This window comes from Lucilia sericata, unplaced genomic scaffold (genome assembly GCF_015586225.1).
Source record: "Lucilia sericata isolate MDLA Ls3-8-SP2 unplaced genomic scaffold, ASM1558622v1 Contig000536F_arrow, whole genome shotgun sequence".
In the NCBI taxonomy this organism is placed as follows: Eukaryota; Metazoa; Arthropoda; class Insecta; order Diptera; family Calliphoridae; genus Lucilia; species Lucilia sericata.
In genome coordinates, this window is record NW_023994546.1 from 67,501 (window position 1) to 93,134 (window position 25,634).

Consider the following 25,634-nt stretch of genomic DNA (forward strand, 5'->3'; position numbering starts at 1 on the left):
GTTTGTTGTTTGTTTGTTTTGTTTGTTTGTTTTGTTTGTTTGTTTGTTGTTTGTTGTTTGTTTGTTTGTTTGTTTGTTTGTTTGTTAGTTAGTTAGTTAGTTAGTTAGTTAGTTAGTTAGTTAGTTAGTTAGTTAGTTAGTTAATTAATTACAATTCAAATGAAGCGGTAATTCAAAAGTTCTGCTCGTTGAGGCTGCCATATTTTGGACACTATAAGAAAACTCTCTAAACATACACAAATACATATGTACATGTGTACATTAACTGTATGTGTGTGTATATAACAAGGATGTTAACAACTAAAGCATGTTATTTAACAAACTGCTGGTAAACAACACATAAACAATTTAAAAGGACAATAAGCATGCAAATAATAATGATAATCATCATCAGCCTCATTATTATCAACCTCGTTATCATTACAATGTTTTTTTTAATACATTATATTAACAATGTGTAAGTTACTGATAGTATGGTGGTGATGATCATTATCCTTGAGATCTTGTTTAACACCATGACTATAGCACTGACTAAATGCTGAAAATGATGGTAGTAGTAAACTCTTACTTAATAGAAAATATTTGACACACACATATATCTCCCTTTATACACACATGTATGTATACGCTGACAAATAAAATGCCTCATCACTTGTGTAATTTTATGTGTACAGCTATATTCATGTTCCTTATTTCCTTTCGCTTCCCCTCTACCTTTTTCTAGCACCCAGTATTTTAGGATATTTATATGTATGTATGTGAGGGTTTGTGTGTTTTATAATAGGGTCATATACAGTATTCTTAGTATGAATACTAAGACATTGTCGTTAATTTATGTAAAATATATGTATTTGTATGTATAGTGTGTGTGTGAGTGTGTTGGTGTTTGCAATGTTTATTTAACAGCTAAAGACTTTGCTAAATGTTTCGTTTCATTCTTCTACTCTATTGTAGTTTTTTTTAAGCGACTGATTTGTAACAAAACTACCAGAAGCATTATAATTTAAATGTTATTAAGAAAGATGTGCACAAGAGACATACACATATACATACATACATTCCAGTTAAACATTTTATCGCCTTCGTAAATTTTAAAGCCACAATAACATTTAAGCCAATGGGGATTTGTATAGAGGGGAATTGATAGTATTCTTTTTAATTCATGGTTGACACACAAAATTTAATAGTTCTGCTGAATGAATAATATTGAATTTAGTTATGGGAAAATATATAAGGAAACAAGTACGTGTTTACGATTTTATTAAATTCGTTCTCTTAAATTATGCTTTCTTTTGGTAGGCACTGAGGCAAATTTTCTTATGAAAAACTCTCAGTAACAGACTCAAGTTCCATTAAGAAAATTTTTAATTGAAAATGCCAGTTCCTAGAGGTACTGAAACAAGTTTTTCTTTTAACGTTTTTCGGTTAATCAGACGTATTTTCTTTTGATTTTTGTCAAATGTTTGAAACAATAACAATTATAAATGTGACCAAATATATGAAAATTTCGAAAGTTATTAAAGTTTCTTAACATAATCAAATATTTTCTAAACTCACAAAATAAAACACTTTCCCTATAACACATGTAATCCTAATAACTTTAAAAACTCTATGTCACTCAACACAATATTTGTTATCACAACTTCAGCAATCTTATGCACTCAAGTTTAAAATACTACTGCTAAAACTACTACTACTACTACTTGTGCTGCTAATACTGCAACTTATACTACAATCTACTATTCCTATTACCTTCTACACTATTTTGCTATTCTAACAGAATTTTATTCAACTTTGTTTTAACCATGCAAATCCAACTGTCACTGGATACGCGAGTATGTGGTTGATCCTAATGGAATCCCCTAGAGAGATGTAAGGTGTTTTGAAGAATAGTTTGTTTAGCGACAATGATGATAATGGTGTTGTCAGCGGCGGTTGTGGATATTTCGTATCATATATTCACAGCCAAACTAAGTCCTATAAAAATGGTAGAATTTTACACGAATACAAACGTATTTATACTAACACAAATGAAAACAGATTTTATATTTCGTTTTTGTTATGTTTTTTTTTTCTGCGAAACACAATTAACACCATCTACCCGAAGCTGTTAGAGTTTTTATTTTAGTTTTTTTTCGCCTGAAAATTGTCACTAACATATGAAAACCAAAAAGCCTGATACATCCTCACACTTTAAACTTATAATGAATCTTCACTTTCAAATTTGTAGAATAGTCCTGCAACTGACTGAGCCAACATCCATAAAACATTTCATAGTAACTGAGACTAGTTTTCTAAAGAAAATTTCTCAGTAACCTAGACAAGTTTTCTATAGAAAATTTCTTAGCTATTCAGACTAGTTTTCTATAGAAAATTTCTCAGTAACTGAGACTTGTTTTCTGTAGAAAATTTCTCAGTAACTGAGACTAGTTTTCTATAAGAAATTTCTCAGTAACTGAGACTAGTTTTCTATAGAAAATTTCTCAGTAACTGAGACTAGTTTTCTATTGAAAATTTCTCAGCAACTGAGAGTAGTTTTCTAAAGAAAATTTCTTAGTAACTAAGAATAGTTTTCTATAGAAAATTTCTTAGCAACTGAGACTAGTTTTCTATAGAAAATTTCTCAGTAACTGAGACTAGTTTTCTATAGAAAATTTCTCAGTAACCTAGACAAGTTTTCTGTAATTTCCCAGTAACTGAGAATAGTTTTCTACAGAAAATTTCTCAGTAACTGAGACTAGTTTTCTGTAGAAAATTTCTCAGTAACTGAGACTAGTTTTCTATAAGAAATTTCTCAGTAACTGAGACTAGTTTTCTATAGAAAATTTCTCAGTAACTGAGACTAGTTTTCTATAGAAAATTTCTCAGCAACTGAGAGTAGTTTTCTATAGAAAATTTCTCAGCAACTGAGAGTAGTTTTCTAAAGAAAATTTCTTAGTAACTAAGACTAGTTTTCTATAGAAAATTTCTTAGCAACTGAGACTAGTTTTCTATAGAAAATTTCTCAGTAACTGAGACTAGTTTTCTATAGAAAATTTCTCAGTAACTGAGTCAAGTTTTCTATAGAACATTTCTCAGTAACTGAGACTTATTTTCTATAGAAAAATTTTCAGTAAGTGAGACTAATTTCCTAAACAAAATTTCTCTTTAATTGAAGATAGTTTTCTATAGAAAATTTCTCAGTAACTGAGACTAGTTTTCTATAGAAAATTTCTCAGTAACTGAGACTAGTTTTCTATAGAAAATTTCTCAGTAACTGAGACTAGTTTTCTATAGAAAATTTCTCAGTAACTGAGACTAGTTTTCTATAGAAAATTTCTCAATAACTGAAACTAGTTTTCTCTAGAAAATTTCTCAGTAACTGAGTCAAGTTTTCTATAGAACATTTCTCAGTAACTGAGACTTATTTTCTATAGAAAAATTTTCAGTAAGTGAGACTAATTTCCTATAGAAAATTTCTCAGCAATTGAGACTAGTTTTCTATAGAAAATTTTTCAGTAACTGAGACTAGTCTTCTATAGAAAATTTATCAGTAATTGAGACTAGTTTTCTATAGAAAATTTCTCAGTAATTGGGGCTAGTTTTCTATAGAAAATTTATCATTAACAGAGATTAGTTTTCTATGGAAAATTTCCCAGTAACTGAGACTAGTTTTCTATAGAAAATTTCTCAGTAACTGAGACTAGTTTTCTATAGAAAATTTTTCAGCACCTGAGACTAGTTTTCTAAAGAAAATTTCTCAGTAACTGAGATTAGTTTTCTATACGAAATTTCTCTGTAACTGAGGCAAGTTTTATATAGAACATTTCTCAATAACTGAGAATAGATTTCTATAGAAAATTTCTCATTAAAAAAGACTATTGTTCTATATAAAATTTCTCATTAAAAGAGCCCACTGTAATCGTGGCTATAAATTTACATTTATATGAATTTTTGTTAAATGTAAACATTGTTACCAGCCATGTATTTGTTATTTTGTCTACATGTGTGTTAATATACGCACACATATACAATGTATATTATACATTTTTAGGATGAATTTTTCTTTTTTTTCCACAAAACAAACAATCATACTAATTTCATATTGTTAAAATTTTTGCTGTTGTTATTGCTGCTGCTGTTGTTACTGTTTTTAAAGGAATTTTTTTTTTCAAACTACATATTTTTTCAGCCATTTTATTTTAGGTTGCCAGTTTCGGGTTTTTTGTGTTTCTGTTGGTCTACACAATAATTTCTTTGACGCGTTTAGACAAACCACCACTACCACATAAGTACAGATGTGTGAGCAGACAGACACTATCACAGTGATAACTAACATCCCAACAAATTTACCAAGAATGGTATCCCTTTTAGATGGTATTCTTTTCAAATGTTTGTTAAAAATTTATATATTTTTCATTTGATATTTTAAATTTTGGGACAGCTACTACCAACTGCAGGGCTTATTTACTATTGTAGATGTTTGTGTGTTTACATTGGTACATGTGTTTATTTTCATACAAATACTACGCAATTTTAATTAGCGTTTGTGAAATGTGGTAATAGAACTGGTCCATATATAGAAATACACAACTACAGATAACATTTCTGTAACGCAGGCTGTGTCATATGTTTTTCTAAAGATTTTTTTTTGTGTTTCAGGGCTAAAAACGTCGGACCTTTTTTTCTTCTACTTTTGGTAGTTATAACTTTGCACAAGGTTTTATGAGCTGCATACCTCATGTAAATTTAATTAAAAGATTTCTCATAAAACTTTAAATGTTTACAAATTTCAGTTTTCTCATAAAAATTGCTCAGTAATTGAGAAAAATTAACTACAAAACGTCTTTCAATAACGGAGACACATTTTCTATAGAAAATTTCTCAGAATCTGAGACACTTTTTCTATAGAAAATTTCTCAGAATCTGAGACACATTTTCTATAGAAAATTTCTCAGAATCTGAGACACATTTTCTATAGAAAATTTCTCAGAATCTGAGACAAATTTTCTATAGAATCTGAGACACATTTTCTACAGAAAATTTCTCAGAATCTGAGACATATTTTCTATAGAAAATTTCTCAGAATCTGAGACACATTTCCATAAAAAATTTCTCAGAATCTAAGATACATTTTCTATAGAAAATTTCTCAGAATCTGAGACACATTTTCTATAGAAAATTTCTCAGAATCTGAGACACTTTTTCTATAGAAAATTTCTCATAATCTGAGACATATTTTCTATAGAAAATTTCTCAGAATCCGAGTAACTTTTTTTATAGAAAATTTCTATAGAAAATTTTTCAGAATCTGAGTAACTTTTTCTATAGAAAATTTCTCAGAATCTGAGTAACTTTTTCTATAGAAAGCTTCTCAGAATCTGAGTAACTTTTTCTATAGAAAGCTTCTCAGCATCTGAGCAACATTTTCTATAAAAAGCTTCTCAGAATCTGAGCAACATTTTCTATAGAAAACTTCTCAGAATCTGAGACACATTTTCTATAGAAAATTTCTCAGAATCTGAGACACATTTTCTATAAAAAATTTATCAGAATATGAGTAACTTTTTCTATAGAAAATTTCTCAGAATCTGAGACACATTTTCTATAGAAAATTTCTCAGAATCTGAGATACTTTTTCTATAGAAAATTTCTCAGAATCTGAGACACTTTTTCCATAGAAAATTTCTCAGAATCTGAGACATTTTTTCCATAGAAAATTTCTCAGAATCTCAGACACTTTTTCCATAGAAAATTTCGCAGAATCTGAGACACTTTTCCTATAGAAAATTAGTCATTATCTGAGACACTTTATCTGAGACACTTTTCCATAGAAAATTTCTCACAATCTGAGACACATTTTCTATAGGAAATTTCTCAGAATCTGAGACATATTTTCTATAGAAGATTTCTAAGAATCTGAGACACATTTTCTATAAAAAATTTCTCAGAATCTGAGACACATTTTCTATAAAAAATTTTTCAGAATCTGAAACACATTTTCTAAAGAAAATTTCTCAGTATCTGAGACTCTAATGACTCAGTATCTGAGACAATATTTCCATAGAAAATTTCTCCGTATTTGAGACTAATTCCTTGGAAAAAGTCTCAGTATCTAAGACACTTTTCTATAGAAAATGTCTCAGTATCTGAGGCATTTTTTCTATAGAAAATTACGCAGTATCTGAGACACCTTTTTCTGAGACTTTATTTTTATGTTTAGAAACATTTTGCTCTTGTTGATTGGGTTTTCATTAACTTGATAAATTCAGCTCTTAATTTAACTTATTAAAACAGTTTGTTTTGCTATTTTATTGTTATTCATATCATTATTTTTATTTTGTATTCTTACAGAAACATAGTCTTCAATTTAAGCATACATGATCTACAAGAACAACAACGTTTAGTATGGAATTCACCCGAAGATGATCAAAAAATGTGTGTTGTCAAGGGTAAAGATGAGGTAAGTTCAAAGAAATGAGATGTCGATTCAAAACAACACTTATTAACAAACCATTTACTGACAATTAATCATTATACAACCAGCCAACAACTATAAAATACAAGTGTTATACATTAGATTAATAAAACAAATAAAGTTAAATTATACAATTAAACATTTATTTAAATAGTTAAAACACACACGCATACTTTGTAAGTCAACAGGCGGAAAAACATGAAAATTTTTTTTCTCATTACAAAATGAGAAAAGAAAAAAAAAAAACTATAATCTACTAAATGTAGTAATGTTAAGGAATTCTATTACTGTAATTTACATTTTATATTATATTTTTCTAAATAAAATAGAAATAAACACAACTAAAAATAGTAGAAATTATAATTCAAACATGCTCACTTGAGTATTAAGTTTACAATTTTCCACATACACGCACAAACTTACACACACACACTCACTAACTTAACTAAAAATATGTGTAAAATAAAAATAAAAATTTTCTAACAAATTCATTTGCACCTACATAAACTGTGTGAATAATTACACAAATACATATGTACATATAAAAGTATAGAGTACACAAACAACAAAACTCAGCTAAGAGAAAAGTAGTATTATAAGCAGTAGAATACTTATACATGCTTACACACATACATATCTACATTACAATATGAATGTATAAAAAGCTGAGGAATCAGCTTAACTTTTAAGTGTACTTGAGCATGCAAGTGAATTATTTTTTTTTTTTATTATACTCATAACAAACGGAAACGGAAGTTAAAAATGCAGAGACCAATCTACTATTATTTACATACACACATACTTGCATACTATGAAACGTACCCATGTACTTATTTAGAAAGAAAGGACATATTCTTGCTTATACTTATATACAGAGGAGTAATGAATACGCACACACATGTTTAAACAATTACAAAACAATAACATTTACAATGCTCATATAGTCATTTATTAAAACACATTTTCGAGCTTAAACTATGCACAGTGGGACAAGGTATTTAAATTAATATTTATATTAGCACTTGGATCAACAAAACTGGATTATTACAGAGAAATGTTCTATTATATTTTCTTCAGAAAAATACTCACAGCTACTGAGAAATTTTCTATAGAAAATTAGTCTCAGTTATTGAGAAATTTTCTATAGAAAACTGGTCTCAGTTACTGAGAAATTTTCTATAGAAAACTAGTCCCAGTTATTGAGAAATTTTCTATTAAAAACTAGTCTCAGTTAGTGAGAAATTTTCTATAGAAAAATAGTTTCAGTTAATGAGAAATTTTCAATAGAAAACTAGTCTCAGTTATTGAGAAATATTCTGTAGAAAACTAGTCTCCGTTACTGCGAAATTTTCTATCGAAGACTTGTCCCAGTAACTGTGAAATTTTCTATAGAAAACTGGTATTAGTTATTGAGTCTCTGTTACTGAGAAATTTTCTATAGAAAAATATTCTCAGTTACTGAGAAATTTTCAATAGAAAAGTTTTCTTAGTTACTGAGAAATACTCTATAGAAAACTTGATGTGCTTACTGCGAAATTTTCTATAGAAAACTAGTCTCAGTTACTGAGAAATGTTCTATGGAAAACTGGACTCAGTTACTGAGAAATGTTCTATGGAAAACTGGACTCAGTTACTGAGAAATTTTCTATGGAGAACTAGTCTCAATTACAGAGATATTTTCCATAGAAAACTAGTCTCTGTTACAGAGAAATTTTCTATAGAAAACTCGTCTCAGTTACTGAGATTTTTTTTATACAAAACTAGTCTCACTTACTGTGGAATTTTCTATAGAAAACTGGTCTCGGTTACTAAGAAATTTTCTATAGAAAACTGGTCTCGGTTACTAAGAAATTTTCTATAGAAAACTTGTCTCAGTTACTGAGAAATTTTCTATAGAAAACTAGTCTCAGTTACTGAGAAATTTTCTATAGAAAACTAGTCTCAGTTACTGAGAAATTTTCTATAGAAAACTAGTCTCAGTTACTGAGAAATTTTCTATAGAAAACTAGTCTCAGTTACTGAGAAATTTTCTATAGAAAACTAGTCTCAGTTACTGAGAAATTTTCTATAGAAAACTAGTCTCAATTACTGAGAAATTTTCTATAGAAAACTTGTCTCAGTTACTGAGAAAATTTCTATAAAAAACTAGTGTTAGTTACTGAGAAATTTTCAATAGAAAACTAGTCTCAGTTACTGAGAAATTTTCTATAGAAAACTAGTCTTGATTACTGAGAAATTTTCTATCGAAGATTTGTCCCAATTACGGAGAAATTTTCTATAGAAAACTGGTCTCAGTTATTGAGGAATTTTATGTAGAAAACTTGTCTTTGTTTTTGAGAAATTTTCTGTAGAAAACTAGTTTCAGTTATTGAACAATTGTCTATAGAAAATTAGACTCAGTTATTGAGAAATTTTCAATAGAAAACTAGTATCAGTTACTGAGAAATTTTCAATAGAAAACTAGTCTCAGTTACTGAGAAATTTTCAATAGAAAACTAGTCTCATTTACTGAGAAGTTTTCTATAAAAAACTTGTCCCAGATACTGAGAAATTTCTACAGAAATCTGGTCTCAGTTACTGAGAAATTTTCTGTAGAAAACTAGTCTCAGTTACTGAGAAATTTTCTATAGAAAACTAGTCTCAATTGTTGAGAAATTTTTAAAAGAAAACTTGTCTCAGTTTCTGAGAAATTTTCCGTAGAAAAGTTGTCTCAGTTTTCGTTGAGTTTGTTGGCAGTTTTCTAAAGAGAATTTCTCTCTGTTTGTTAAAATTTCGTTACAGGAACATTTTCCTTACTGCGGAGGAATAGAGATTATTATCTTGGATAATATTTTCTGCAATCTTAGATGATGTTTCCCACTTTGATTTATTTAATGTTAAAAAAATTTAGTTTTTTTCATTATGGAGAGAAAAGTAGAGGAACTGAAAAGAGAGACATTTTGTTCTCCAGCAGCAAGCGGTAGTGGAAGTAGTAGCAGTAGCTGCAATAGCAGCGTTAGTTGTAGTAATATGAGTATTAAATAAACTAAACAACCTTGATTTAAATTCATCATAATAAATTTTATATTTTTCTTTTTGTCATTCTTCACTACTACTTCAGTAGTTTGTTTTTTCTAACTTTGCTTTACTGCTCTTCCTTTCCCCTCTCTAGTAGCGTCTTCCTTGTTCATTGTTCTATTTGCTTTCAAAAAGCCACTTGAAATTTTAAGATTATTTTGTTGTGTGTTGTATGTTATATAAATGTTACAGAGAGTATGTTTTGTTCGTTGTGTGGTTTAGTTTAGTTTTTTTTTTTTTGCTAAAAATGTAGGCCAAGGAGCTTGTAAGAATCATAATAAAATGTGGGTTTAGTTTTAGTTTAATTCATTGAATTAATTTCATTTCAGATTTTCTTTTATGCTTATTCTAGTTTCTCTATAATTTAAATAGTTTGTCAAAGTTTGATGACAAAATAGCGCAAAAAAAAAGAAAAACCTAGAAAAAAATAAATTAAGTTTTGAACCACAAGTATTTGGAATGACTTTTGAATGCGAAATTGGAAAGGAAATAGTTAAATAAACAAAGAAATTTCTTAAAAAAAAAATAAATAAATTACTTAACATATTTGCCTAAATTATAAGATTGTATAGGAATTTATTTGAATGTGTTAAAGAATTTCTTTAAATGTTTAGATTAATTTTAATGTATTTGCTTTGTGTAAAAAAGCAACAAACAGTCTTTAGAAAACTTTATAGCCCTTTGCTATCAAAGGCAGCTTTTAAAAGCCTTTTGTATAAATTCATTTAGCCATATAGTTTATGTTATATATTTTATATGTTGTTATAACTTTATATGTATATTTGCACAAATCCTTTATATTGTTTCATACAAAAGCTTTGTTGTGGTTATAATTTTTAAATTGCACAAACAAACACTCACAGACGTCACATAAAACAGTAGTCTTCCGTTTGCATTTTTAATAACTCAATAAAGTTTAAATAAATATTTAAGACCCTTCAAAAAACAAAAAAAAAAAAAAGTATAACCAAAGTTCAATATATACATACATAAGCTAAATAAATATACATATGTATGTATATTTTAACACACATATTCAAACGGACAGACAGTCATTCGTACAAATATACACATTTCCTCATACATAAATAAACATTTCGAAATGTTTAACACGCAAAAAACTTGTTAAAGTTAAAACTGAACAGAAAAAAAATATTATTTTAAAATGAAAAACTTTTTCCTTTATAAAATTTTACACATACAAATGTTTAAATCTATACATGTTAACTGTAGAAAACCAGCAGTTCAAGGTGACTACATATTGGAATACTTAGGGACTGCAATGTTATCAATAACTTCAAACTAGATTATCCTGAAACAGTTCATTTTAATCTGTACAACAAAGACACCAAGTAAAGGTATGGAAGTGGTTACATTATAGATTACCTGGGATCATAAAAAGTAACCAATAGGTTTCCACCTAATGTTCACAAATCAGTTTGCAAAGCTACACAACAGTAGCTAATAATCCCCCGCCAATTTACATGGTACATATAAAGTAACACATGGTCTTATCTCTAGACTTTAGACTAGACTATAGACTAGACTATAGACTAGACTATAGACTAGACTATAGACTAGACTATAGACTAGACTATAACTAGACTATAGACTAGACTATAGACTAGACTATTGACTACTATAGACTAGACTATAGACTAGACTATAGACTAGACTATAGACTAGACTATAGACTAGACTATAGACTAGACTATAGACTAGACTATAGACTAGACTATAGACTAGACTATAGACTAGACTAGACTATAGACTAGACTATAGACTAGACTATAGACTAGACTATAGACTAGACTATAGACTAGACTATAGACTAGACTATAGACTATAGACTAGACTATAAACTAGACTATAGACTATAGACTAGACTATAAACTAGACTATAGACTAGACTATAGACTAGACTATAGACTAGACTATAGACTAGACTATAGACTAGACTATAGACTAGACTATAGACTAGACTATAGACTAGACTATTGACTAGACTATAGACTAGACTATAGACTAGACTATAGACTAGACTATAGACTAGACTATAGACTAGACTATAGACTAGACTATAGACTAGACTATAGACTAGACTATAGACTAGACTATAGACTAGACTATAGACTATAGACTAGACTATAGACTAGACTATAGACTAGACTATAGACTAGACTATAGACTAGACTATAGACTAGACTATAGACTAGACTATAGACTAGACTATAGACTAGACTATAGACTAGACTATAGACTAGACTATAGACTAGACTATAGACTAGACTATAGACTAGACTATAGACTAGACTAGACTAGACTATAGACTAGACTATAGACTAGACTATAGACTAGACTATAGACTAGACTATAGACTAGACTATAGACTAGACTATAGACTAGACTATAGACTAGACTAGACTAGACTATAGACTAGACTATAGACTAGACTATAGACTAGACTATAGACTAGACTATAGACTAGACTATAGACTAGACTATAGACTAGACTATAGACTAGACTATAGACTAGACTATAGACTAGACTATAGACTAGACTATAGATAGACTATAGACTAGACTATAGACTAGACTATAGACTAGACTATAGACTAGACTATAGACTAGACTATAGACTAGACTATAGACTAGACTATAGACTAGACTATAGACTAGACTATAGACTAGACTATAGACTAGACTATAGACTAGACTATAGACTAGACTATAGACTAGACTATAGACTAGACTATAGACTAGACTATAGACTAGACGATAGACTAGACTATAGGTTAGACTATAGACTAGACTATAGACTAGACTATGAGTTAGACTATAGACTAGACTATATACTAGACTATAGACTAGACTAGAGACTAGAGACGTAGACTAATAGACTAGAAAGATAAATAGACTAGACTATAGACGAGACTATCGACTGACTAGACTAGACTATAGACTAGACTATAGACTAGACTATAGACTAGACTATAGACTAGACTATAGACTAGACTATAGACTAGACTATAGACTAGACTATAGACTAGACTATAGACTAGACTAGACTAGACTAGACTAGACTATAGACTAGACTATAGACTAGACTATAACTAGACTATAGACTAGACTAGCTAGACTAGACTAGACTATAGACTAGACTAGACTAGACTATAGACTAGACTATAGACTAGACTATAGACTAGACTATAAACTAGACTATAGACTAGACAATAGACTAGACTATATATAGACCATACTAGACTATTGACTAGATTACAGACTAGACTACAAGGTACATTATAGATAATATATTTTTACCTCCCCCCAAACTACTGGGAAATATAAAATACATTTAACAAACAATATAAAAAGTCAGAGATACTAAAGTGTATAATTTAAATAGAAAATCGTAAAAAATTTCAAAGACATAAAACAGAATGTCATGTGGCAGTTAAATAAAACAAGAAGTAGGTACAACAACCAGAACTGACTTTAAAAGGAATGATAAATAAGAAAGAAACTTAAAAAACGAGAAGAATTTCTAAAACCTAAATTCAAATAGGAACTTAAAAAGGTGTTATACATTATTTTAAATATTTGATTTTATTTCAAGATTAAACATGAATTCGCTATTTATTTGCTATTTTCTTATAGCACAAATAAAGTTAAAGTAAATTATTGTTATAGGGTGGTGGGGGATGTAGCAGAAATATTTAAATAAGACTGTTGTCCTAGTTTGCGAAATGTAATGGTACTTGCTACAACTATGATTACTATTTGAAAGTAAGTAATTTTGTTTTTTCGTGACATCTAGTACAGGTGACATTAAACAATTTACATGACTTTGGATAACTTTCAGTAAGGTGTTTATTTTTCTTTATTATGATTTCTGTTACACATTAAGGGATGAATAAAAAACCTGCAAAAATTTGTGTAATACATGTTCCGTTTAGAATCCCTTACGTTATACGGACATGGCTGTTGTTTATTTTTTTGAAAACTACATGGTCCATAGCTCGAGAATTTTAGGAAGAGAGTGGCTTTCGGATTACTCTGATGCAATGCAAGGATGGATTACGTGGTCCTCACCTAGGACATCATAATTCTGATCGGACTATGTTTATACCCAACGCCATTTCAGTTAGGGCTTAAAAGATTTGTGTTGATGTTTATAACGCATCAAAATATTCGTCTTGGAATAATTTTCTAAAGCGATTACGCAATGTTCGTCCGTCCGGCTGGCTTGTTGTAAACTTTGTACTCAAGCTATAAGTCGTTTCTATATAGTTTGATGACGAAAATGGTTAAGTAGGACCATTATTTCACCTAATCTCCATACACCCATAAAAGGCTTTTTAGCTTATAATTATGTAAGATATCGCGCCGGATCAATGACATTCATAATTTCGACCAAAAACCATAGATTTTGTGCGGTAGTGATCTCCATTGATTAGAACCCGTTAGTTAGTTAGTTAGTTAGTTAGTTAGTTAGTTAGTTAGTTAGTTAGTTAGTTAGTTAGTTAGTTAGTTAGTTAGTTAGTTAGTTAGTTAGTTAGTTAGTTAGTTAGTAGTTAGTTAGTTAGTTAGTTTAGTTCGTTAGTTAGTTAGTTAGTTAGTTCAGTTCGTTATCGTTAGTTAGTTAGTTAGTTAGTTCGTTCGTTAGTTCGTCGTTGTTCGTTAGTTCGTTCGTTTCGTTCGTAGTTCGTTAGTCGTTCGTTAGTTCGTTCGTTAGTTTAGTTCGTTCGTTCGTTTTCGTTCGTTAGTTCGTTCGTTTCGTTTCGTTCGTTCGTTCGTTCGTTTCTTCGTTCGTTCGTTCGTTCGTTTCGTTAGTTCTTCGTTCGTTCGTTCGTTTCGTTCGTTGTTCGTTCGTTCGTTCGTTCGTTCGTTCGTTCTTTCGTTCGTTTTCGTTCGTTTTAGTCGTTCGTTCGTTCGTTCGTTCGTTCGTTTCGTTCGTTCGTTCGTTCGTTCGTTCGTTCGTTCGTTCGTTCGTTCGTTCGTTTCGTTCGTCTGTCTCGTTCGTTCGTTCGTTCGTTCGTTTCGTTCGTTCGTTTCGTTCGTTCGTTCGTTCGTTCGTTCGTTCGTTCGTTCGTTCGTTCGTTCGTTGTTCGTTCGTTCGTTCGTTTTTCGTTCGTTCGTTTTCGTTCGTTCGTTCGTTCGTTCGTTCGTTCGTTCGTTAGTTGTTCGTTCGTTCGTTCGTTCGTTCGTTCGTTCGTTCGTTTCGTTCGTTCGTTGTTCGTTCGTTCGTTCGTTTCGTTCGTTCGTTCGTTCGTTCTTCGTTCGTTCGTTGTTTCGTTCGTTCGTTCGTTCGTTTCGTTCGTTGTTCGTTCGTTCGTTCGTTCGTTCGTTCGTTCGTTCGTTCGTTCGTTCGTTCGTTCGTTCGTTCGTTTCGTTCGTTCGTTAGTTCGTTCGTTCGTTCGTTCGTTCGTTTCGTTCGTTCGTTCGTTCGTTCGTTCTTCGTTCGTTCGTTCGTTCGTTCGTTCGTCGTTCGTTCGTTCGTTCGTTCGTTTCGTTCGTTCGTTCGTTTTTTTCGTTCGTTCGTTCGTTCGTTCGTTCGTTCGTTCGTTTCGTTCTTTCGTTCGTTCGTTCGTTCGTTCGTTCGTTCGTTCGTTATTGTTCGTTCTTTCGTTCGTTAGTTCGTTCGTTGTTCGTCGTTCGTTTTCGTTTCGTTCGTTCGTTCGTTTCGTCGTTCGTTCGTTCGTTTCGTTCGTTCGTTCGTTGTTCGTTCGTTCGTTCGTTCGTTCGTTTCGTTCGTCGTTCGTTGTTCGTTCGTTCGTTGTTTCGTTCGTTCGTTCGTTCGTTTCGTTCGTTGTTCGTTCGTTTTTCGTTCGTTCGTTCGTTCGTTGTTCGTTCGTTCGTTCGTTGTTCGTTCGTTGTTCGTTCTTCGTTCGTTCTCGTTCGTTCGTTCGTTCGTTCGTTCGTTCGTTCGTTCGTTCGTTTCGTTCGTTCGTTCGTTTCGTTCGTTCGTTTCGTTCGTTCGTTCGTTCGTTCGTTTCGTTCGTTCGTTGTTCGTTTCGTTCGTTCGTTCGTTCGTTCGTTCGTTCGTTCGTTCGTTCGGTTCGTTGTTGTTCGTTCGTTTTCGTTCGTTCGTTCTTTCGTTCGTTCGTTCGTTCGTTCGTTCGTTCGTTCGTTCGTTCTTTTCGTTCGTTCGTTCGTTCGTTTCGTTCGTTCGTTCGTTCGTTCGTTCGTTCTGTTCGTTCGTTCGTTCGTTTCGTTCGTTCGTTCTTCGTTCGTTCGTTCGTTCGTTCGTTCGTTAGTTCGTTCGTTCGTTCGTTCGTTCGTTCGTTCGTTCTTCGTTCGTTTCGTTCGTTCGTTCGTTCGTTCGTTCGTTGTTCGTTTCGTTCGTTCGTTCGTTTCGTTAGTCGTTCGTTCGTTCGTTCGTTTCGTTCGTTCGTTCGTGTTCGTTCGTTCGTTCGTTCGTTCGTTTTCGTTCGTTCGTTCGTTCGTTGTTCGTTCTTCGTTCGTCGTTCGTTCGTTCTTCGTTCGTTCGTTCGTTCGTTCGTTCGTTCGTTTCTTTCGTTCGTCGTTCGTTCGTTCGTTCGTTCGTTCGTTCGTTCGTTCGTTCGTTCGTTTCGTTTGTTCGTTAGTTAGTTAGTTTGTTAGTTTGTTAGTTTGTTAGTTAGTTTTGAACTGAAAACATTTTACCCTTATTTTGAATACCTTTAAATTCCCACACCGCCATCCCCCTTCTTAAAGAAAATATTCCCATTTTTTTCTTTTTCTCACATTTACACCTTGCATTTATAACAAAAACTTTAACCAATATTGTTATTTAAAATGGTTTTGTAAAAAATTACTTTTAAGATCCTTTAGACCGAAACACAAACAAACTAACAGACAGACATGTTTAAAACAGCCATAGAAGTAACAAAAATTACACAGATTTGCCTGGTTAGTCTAAACTGAAGTGAAAATGCATTTATTGTACGCCTATTAGCATTTGAAAAATATCTTGATTGTTAGGCTGCTAACGGTTTTTTTGCGTTTTGTTTTAAGTTTTTTTTTCCTCACTATTTGTATGTTTATTATTATGGTTATTATGCAAGGTAGCCTAACAATATGCACTCCGCTTTTAGTTTCTATGCATCAGCCATAAAATATGCAGTGTAAATTGTTGTTATACCTTTATTGCTATATATAAAAAACTCATGCTTAAAGTGTTGGAGAGAGAGAAGGAGAGAAAGAGTATGTTTTTTTTTCAGTCTGTGTAGACTGGTAGACTGTTGTACTACTAATTGCGTGACTATGCAAAATATTTCTTTAGCTTAATTGCATTTCTACACATAAACTATGTTTTTTCTACATTTATATAAAATGGTGCTTTTCATTCCCTAGTTAGTCTGGTATAAAGTTTCTCTTACGCTAAGCCGTTTTTGTGGATATTTTTCTTTAGGTGTCCTTTTTTAAAAGATCCTCACTGTAGTTAACTCTGTATTTTTCTAACAAGTCTGTTACTGAGTTTTTGACTTAATTCTAAATATTACTCCTACATTTTTCCAACACCTTACGTTTCGTGTATACTTTCTATCATGTTTCCTATTGTTTAACACTACAGCATTTAACTCTCTCTCCCTCACCCTTCTAATGCCTCATACCTAAGGGGTTCTGTTAAGCACAAAAAGTAAAAACCAACAGCAAACATTAACAATAAGACTTAATTTCTGGTTGCTTTTCCTTTTCTAAAAAGATTTATTTGGGTCAAGAAGTTACCCATTTATAACAATATAGTCTTACTTGTACAATACATAAAAATAAAAAGGAAAATAAAAACTCCTTCTAAAACTGTTTAACATGCTTTGGCAACAAACTAAAAAATACAATTAGAACAAAAGAAAATTCAGGAAAATAAATGCAGTTAAAAGAAAAATGGGATTTGTGTTAAATATTGTTTGAATAACAAGAGTTAGATTTCAATAGTTTTGTACATTTTGTTAAGGAGAAAATTTACAGGATTTCTAAATAGGGAACATTACCTAAAACGAGACTTAAACTAAAAACTAGAAAATATTTATTCAACAGGTAAAATACTAATCAGTATCGCATTGTCTCTGATATTTTCAATCCGCTTACAAACTTCAATTTTTACAAAAAGATTTATTTTCTATAACGAATACTAAAATTATTTCACAATCAACAATTATTTATTTTTGCTCATCTGAAAATTATTCAAAGAGAAGTACTTTTGTTGGAGCCTAAAAAGCAGACAATCAAAAAACCCTTTTACTCTAAAGAAAACTTTTAATAACGCCCCAGTAGCCAGACAAATACATTGGTTAATTTTTTGCACAGGAAATAAAAACTTATGCATTTCAAAGGTAAAAGCTTTAAATTGCTTTCTTTTAGAAGAGTAGATGAAAGTATGCAGACTGATACTGATTTTTTTTAATTCTGATTTCATTTAAAAATATACCAAATTTAATAATGAAAATATTAATACAATCAGTAAAATCCCAGACTTAAATACTGAAATGTATGTAACAAGGGGAAATGAAGATAAAAGGTAGATAATCTGTGTTTTAGGTTCATTTCTATTTCAGTTCTAGATCAAGTTCTAGGTTCAGTTCTAGTTCAGTTCTTTCAGTTCTAGTTCAGTTCTAGTTCAGTTCTAGTTCAGTTCTAGTTCAGTTCTAGTTCAGTTCTAGTTCAGTTCTAGTTCAGTTCTAGTTCAGTTCTAGTTCAGTTCTAGTTCAGTTCTAGTTCAGTTCTAGTTCAGTTCTAGTTCAGTTCTAGTTCAGTTCTAGTTCAGTTCTAGTTCAGTTCTAGTTCAGTTCTAGTTCAGTTCTAGTTCAGTTCTAGTTCAGTTCTAGTTCAGTTCTAGTTCAGTTCTAGTTCAGTTCTAGTTCAGTTCTAGTTCAGTTCTAGTTCAGTTCTAGTTCAGTTCTAGTTCAGTTCTAGTTCAGTTCTAGTTCAGTTCTAGTTCAGTTCTAGTTCAGTTCTAGTTCAGTTCTAGTTCAGTTCTAGTTCAGTTCTAGTTCAGTTCTAGTTCAGTTCTAGTTCAGTTCTAGTTCAGTTCTAGTTCAGTTTTAGTTCAGTTCTAGTTCAGTTCTAGTTCAGTTCTAGTTCAGTTCTAGTTCAGTTCTAGTTCAGTTCTAGTTCAGTTCTAGTTCAGTTCTAGTTCAGTTCTAGTTCAGTTCTAGTTCAGTTCTAGTTCAGTTCAGTTCCAGTTCAGTTCTAGTTCAGTTCTAGTTCAGTTCTAGTTCAGTTCTAGTTCAGTTCTAGTTCAGTTCTAGTTCAGTTCTAGTTCAGTTCTAGTTCAGTTCTAGTTCAGTTCTAGTTCAGTTTCTAGTTCAGTTCTAGTTCAGTTCTAGTTCAGTTCTAGTTCAGTTCTAGTTCAGTTCTAGTTCAGTTCTAGTTCAGTTCTAGTTCAGTTCTAGTTCAGTTCTAGTTCAGTTCTAGTTCAGTTCTAGTTCAGTTCTAGTTCGTTCTAGTTCAGTTCTAGTTCAGTTCTAGTTCAGTTCTAGTTCAGTTCTAGTTCAGTTCTAGTTCAGTTTCTAGTTCAGTTCTAGTTCAGTTCTAGTTCAGTTCTAGTTTCAGTTCTAGTTCAGTTCTAGTTCAGTTCTAGTTCAGTTTCTAGTTCAGTTCTAGTTCAGTTCTAGTTCAGTTCTAGTTCAGTTCTAGTTCAGTTCTAGTTCAGTTCTAGTTCAGTTCTAGTTCATTCAGTTCTAGTTCAGTTCTAGTTCAGTTTCTAGTTCAGTTCTAGTTCAGTTCTAGTTCAGTTCTAGTTCAGTTCTAGTTCAGTTCTAGTTCAGTTCTAGTTCAGTTCTAGTTCAGTTCTAGTTTCAGTTCTAGTTCAGTTCTAGTTCAGGTTCAGTTTCTAGTCAGTTCTAGTTCAGTTCTAGTTCAGTTCTAGTTCAGTTCTAGTTCAGTTCTAGTTCAGTTCTAGTTCAGTTCGATTCAGTTCTAGTTTCAGTCTAGTTCAGTTTCTAGTTCAGTTCTAGTTCAGTTCTAGTTCAGTTCTAGTTCAGTTCTAGTTCAGTTCTAGTTCAGTTCTAGTTCAGTTCTAGTTCAGTTCTAGTTCAGTTCTAGTTCAGTTCTAGTTCAGTTCTAGTTCAGTTCTAGTTCAGTTCTAGTTCAGTTCTAGTTCAGTTCTAGTTCAGTTCTAGTTCAGTTCTAGTCAGTTCTAGTTCAGTTCTAGTTCAGTTCTAGTTCAGTTCTAGTTCAGTTCTAGGTCAGTTCTAGTTCAGTTCTAGTTCAGTTTCTAGTTCAGTTCTAGTTCAGTTCAGTCAGTTTCTAGTTCAGTCTAGTTCAGTTCTAGTTCAGGTTCTAGTTCAGTCTAGTTCAGTTCTAGTTCAGTTTCTAGTTCAGTTCTAGTTCAGTTCTAGTTCAGTTCTAGTTCAGTTCTAGTTCAGTTCTAGTTCAGTTCTAGTTCAGTTCTAGTTCAGTTCTAGTTCAGTTCTAGTTCAGTTCTAGTTCAGTTCTAGTTAAGTTAGTTCAGTTCTAGGTTCAGTTCTAGTTCAGTTCTAGTTAAGTTCTAGTTCAGTTCTAGTTCAGTTCTAGTTCAGTTCTAGTTCAGTTCTAGTTAGTTCTAGTTCAGTTCTAGTTCAGTTCTAGTTCAGTTCTAGTTCAGTTCTAGTTCAGTTCTAGTTCAGTTCTAGTTCAGTTCTAGTTCAGTTCTAGTTCAGTTCTAGTTCAGTTCTAGTCAGTTCTAGTTCCGTTCTAGTTCAGTTCTAGTTCAGTTCTAGTTCAGTTCTAGTCAGTTCTAGTTCAGTCTAGTTCAGTTCTAGTTCAGTTCTAGTTCAGTTCTAGTTCAGTTCTAGTTCAGTTCTAGTTCAGTTCTAGTTCAGTTCTAGTTCAGTTCTAGTTCAGTTCTAGTTCAGTTCTAGTTCAGTTCTAGTTCAGTTCTAGTTCAGTTCTAGTTCAGTTCTAGTTCAGTTCTAGTTCAGTTCTAGTTCAGTTCTAGTTCAGTTCTAGTTCAGTTCTAGTTTAGTTCTAGTTCAGTTCTGGTTTAGTTCTAGTTTAGTTCTAGTTCAACTCTATTTCAGTTCTAGTTTGATATTTATACAAACAATAAGCTTAAGCTGAATTTTATACCGTATCCGAACATAAATGTTTATTTAAACACTATTTGACAAATATACTGTTCTTTAATGTTTGTTTTTTTCTTTAATATTTTCATATAAATACATATATTATTTGTTTTGCATAAAAAATATATATTTTTCTATTTTTGTCATTTTAATGTTGCCTGGCAAATATTTATTGAACATGTATAAAATTGTTATACTAAATTATAGAGATATTGTAAAAAATTTATGTAAATATGACAGCTTTTATATGTAGTATGTATGTCAGAGTGCTTTAATGTATTAAATACAAGAGATATATAGTTCAAATTGAATACACATTACAAAACAATTCAAATGTCATAAACGACTACTTTAATATACAAATATACATATTAACCTGCACATAAAATATACATTGGTTTAAATAAATTAATTTTGTAAATTGTATTGATGTTCTAACTAAACAAACATTTGTGTTTGGTAACATTTATTATAGAGGTGAACACCTTATCTTTCAAAAGGCACAGAATTATTTGTAATAAGTTCAAATCCTGCAGATGCATTTGAAAATAGTGTGGTAATTGATTGAACTTCGAATAGGTAAATAAATTAATAAATCAAAATTGATATTTTTACTTAGATCAATTAATAAAGACAATAATACTTATTTATGTTTGCCTAAAGATATGCACTAATATTTTTTTTATATTTAAAAGTATTTGTCTGTGAGTGTGTGAAATAACTGTATTGTTTTTATGTATGTATATAAATATTTATTATTTTATGCTCTCTTTACTGTATAATTTTATATGTATACCAACTTCCGTTTCCGTTCCCAATAGGCTTGAATATTTAATGAAATCATTGTTTGATATTTTATCTTTTTTTATAGAAAATTCACAAACATTTGCAAAAAAAAAAGTTTCTTTCATTTATATGTTTTGTATATAAAATTTATTTGTAAATAAATAAGTTATAACAAAAATTGCAATTATGTATTTTAAAAATTTAATTACAAGAAAATATGTATTTTTATGCTTGATTATTTTTTCTTGTATATATTTGCACATGAAAAATAAATAAATTTAGGAAATTGTTTATAAATTTTAAATTCAAACATCTTGTATATAAATGTTATAAGATTAAAGTTTTAGACAAACGGAGAAAAGAAAATTATTTATTTAAAAAATACATATTTTTATCTATTTGTTAGAATAATACGCCAGAGTCAGTTATAATCTTTGACAAACATTAGTTTTACTATCATATCAAGTACTGTTCTAAAACTGAACTATAACTACACTAGAAACCAACTAGAACTGAAATAGAACACAACTACAATCATCTCTAACTATTAGAGCGATATTTTCCATTATTTAATATATTCTTTATTAAGCCATGTTAGAAACCAGGAAATATTTTTAACTCGTATATGTAAACGTTCATATTTATTTATAAAAACATTTGTTGTTTATCACCATATTGTTAATGTTGGCCATAATGTTGTTTACAAAAATACAACAAACTGTCAAACTAATTATTAAAAAAAAAACTACAAAACATTTTAAAATTTTACCAACACACTTTATCAAACACAATACAATGAAATTTTGTTGTTGTCTTCCTTTTCCTCTATGGTTAAAATATAAACTATTTAAACATAATTTTCCGTTGAGTTTCCTCTAAACAATAAGCACACACATTTATATATTGAAAATAATGGTTCAAAATTTTAGACATTAAATTTTTTAATATACATACATACATATGTAATTGGTTGTTCAATATTAACAACAAAATGTATGGTACCTCCCTAATGTTCAGCTGGCTCTACGCGTAAGCGTGTTTATACATACATATGTTTATTGTTTGTTTATTTAGTAATTTACATTGATGTATGTAATTTTTATTATTTTTTTTTTACTTTTGTTGTACAAATACATGACACTAAATATGTTTATAAAATATTCATTTGCTAGTAGGTCCGGGGTTTTGCTAAACTTATTATATACATAATATAGTTCATTATCGTGTTGTTTTTATCAGAGTTTGTTGTAAATGGAAAAAAAGACTAACGGCTATTTTCAAATTTATATTAAAAGATCAAGAACATAACTAGAATAGTACCAGAACTAGAACAGAACTAGAGCAGAACTAGAACAGAACTAGAACAGAACTAGAACGGAACTAGAACAGAACTAGAACAGAACTAGAACAGAACTAGAACAGAACTAGAACTAGAACAGAACTAGAAGAACTAGAACAGAACTAGAACAGAACTAGAACAGAACTAGAACAGAACTAGAACAGAACTAGAACAGAACTAGAACAGAACTAGAACAGAACTAGAACAGAACTAGAACAGAACTAGAACAGAACTAGAACAGAACTAGAACAGAACTAGAACAGAACTAGAACAGAACTAGAACAGAACTAGAACAGAACTAGAACAGAACTAGAACAGAACTAGAACAGAACTAGAACAGAACTAGAACAGAACTAGAACAGAACTAGAACAGAACTAGAACAGAACTAGAACAGAACTAGAACAGAACTAGAACAGAACTAGAACAGAACTAGAACAGAACTAGAACAGAACTAGAACAGAACTAGAACAGAACTAGAACAGAACTAGAACAGAACTAGAACAGAACTAGAGCAGAACTAGAACAGAACTAGAACAGAACTAGAACAGAACTAGAACAGAACAAGAACAGAACTAGAACAGAACTAGAACAGAACTGGAACAGAACTAGAACAGAACTGAACTAGAACAGAACTAGAACAGAACTAGACAGAACAGAACAGAACAGAACTAGAACAGAACTAGAACAGAACTAGAACAGAACTAGAACAGAACTAGAACAGAACTAGAACAGAACAGAACTAGAACAGAACTAGACAGAACTAGAACAGAACTAGAACAGAACTAGAACAGAACTAGAACAGAACTAGAACAGAACTAGAACAGAACTAGAACAGAACTAGAACAGAACTAGAACAGAACTAGAACAGAACTAGAACAGAACTAGAACAGAACTAGAACAGAACTAGAACAGAACTAGAACAGAACTAGAACAGAACTAGAACAGAACTAGAACAGAACTAGAACAGAACTAGAACAGAACTAGAACAGAACTAGAACAGAACTAGAACAGAACTAGAACAGAACTAGAACAGAACTAGAACAGAACTAGAACAGAACTAGAACAGAACTAGAACAGAACTAGAACAGAACTAGAACAGAACTAGAACAGAACTAGAACAGAACTAGAACAGAACTAGAACAGAACTAGAACAGAACTAGAACAGAACTAGAACAGAACTAGAACAGAACTAGAACAGAACTAGAACAGAACTAGAACAGAACTAGAACAGAACTAGAACAGAACTAGAACAGAACTGAACAGAACTAGAACAGAACTAGAACAGAACTAGAACAGAACTAGAACAGAACTAGAACAGAACGAACTAGAACAGAACTAGAACAGAACTAGAACAGAACTAGAACAGAACAAGAACAGAACTAGAACAGAACTGGAACAGAACTAGAACAGAACTGAACTAGAACAGAACTAGAACAGAACTAAGAACAGAACTAGAACAGAACTAGAACAGAACTAGAACAGAACTAGAACAGAACTAGAACAGAACTAGAACAGAACTAGAACTATTCTGTTCTAGAACAGAACTAGAACAGAACTAGAACAGAACTAGAACAGAACTAGAACAGAACTAGAACAGAACTAGAACAGAACTAGAACAGAACTAGAACAGAACTAGAACAGAACTAGAACAGAACTAGAACAGAACTAGAACAGAACTAGAACAGAACTAGAACAGAACTAGAACAGAACTAGAACAGAACTAGAACAGAACTAGAACAGAACTAGAACAGAACTAGAACAGAACAGAACTAGAACAGAACTAGAACAGAACTAGAACAGAACTAGAACAGAACTAGGAACAGAACTAGAACAGAACTAGAACAGAACTAGAACAGAACTAGAACAGAACTAGAACAGAACTAGAACAGAACTAGAACAGAACTAGAACAGAACTAGAACAGAACTAGAACAGAACTAGAACAGAACTAGAACAGAACTAGAACAGAACTAGAACAGAACTAGAACAGAACTAGAACAGAACTAGAACAGAACTAGAACAGAACTAGAACAGAACTAGAACAGAACTAGAACAGAACTAGAACAGAACTAGAACAGAACTAGAACAGAACTAGAACAGAACTAGAACAGAACTAGAACAGAACTAGAACAGAACTAGAACAGAACTAGAACAGAACTAGAACAGAACTAGAACAGAACTAGAACAGAACTAGAACAGAACTAGAACAGAACTAGAACAGAACTAGAACAGAACTTGAACAGAACTGGAACAGAACTGGAAAAGAACAAGATGTATTGAAAGTCGTGTTTCTATGATAATAAAGGGAGTTGTAAATGACCGCAGACGTATAAGTAATAAAATATTTTTTTTTTACAAATTGCAAATTAAGTATACGCATCGTGATACTTTTAAAACCATAAAAATTGTATTTAAAACCAGTTAAGTAAATAGAACCCAAAATGGCACTCTTAAGAGAAACTTCAGAATATAAAAACTCTAACAGTATATGTATGTAGTTCTAATCTAAGTAGTTGCTAATAAGCAAACTTTGTCAATTTAATTTCATGTAGTAGAAATTATAACTATAATCCTTATCTGGGTAAATATCTTTCAAACTGAGACAAAACATAGCTAACAAAAGAAAATTGTTAAACTTATGACCTTTTAGTAATTACCATAATATTTTATTGTTATTTGATAATATAATAATACTTATAGCCCTTATAACTTTACACATTAAATGAATACAGATACTTACAAGCAATACCCTACACAAAGGTTTATACAAAAATATAAGTTGTACAAAAAACAAAAACAAACAAATGTATGTGTGTACTACTACTTTTGCACATATACGTATGTATGTTTATATTTATTTGTTTGTTTATTGTATGTATATATGTCTGTCTGTCTGTTTAACTGTTTATTGTTGTATACAATTTTTGTTATTTATTTTTACTGCATTAAATAAATCTACCCTGGTCAAC

The 25,634-nt window shown here is 31.1% G+C and overlaps 1 protein-coding gene across 2 annotated transcripts in view; it reads left to right on the plus strand.

Moving 5' to 3' along the window:
• The window catches only part of LOC119605936 (semaphorin-1A), a 203,432-nt gene that overhangs the window by 44,125 nt on the left and 133,673 nt on the right, over nucleotides 1-25,634 (plus strand). For both annotated transcript variants that reach the window (XR_005231615.1, XM_037959288.1), the window contains exon 2: nucleotides 6,334-6,442. Coding sequence is in view for 1 of the 2 variants with exons in the window: in XM_037959288.1 (XP_037815216.1) it covers nucleotides 6,416-6,442 (27 nt within the window). In the remaining variant the exon portion in view is untranslated. The remainder of the gene's footprint in view (nucleotides 1-6,333; nucleotides 6,443-25,634) is intronic.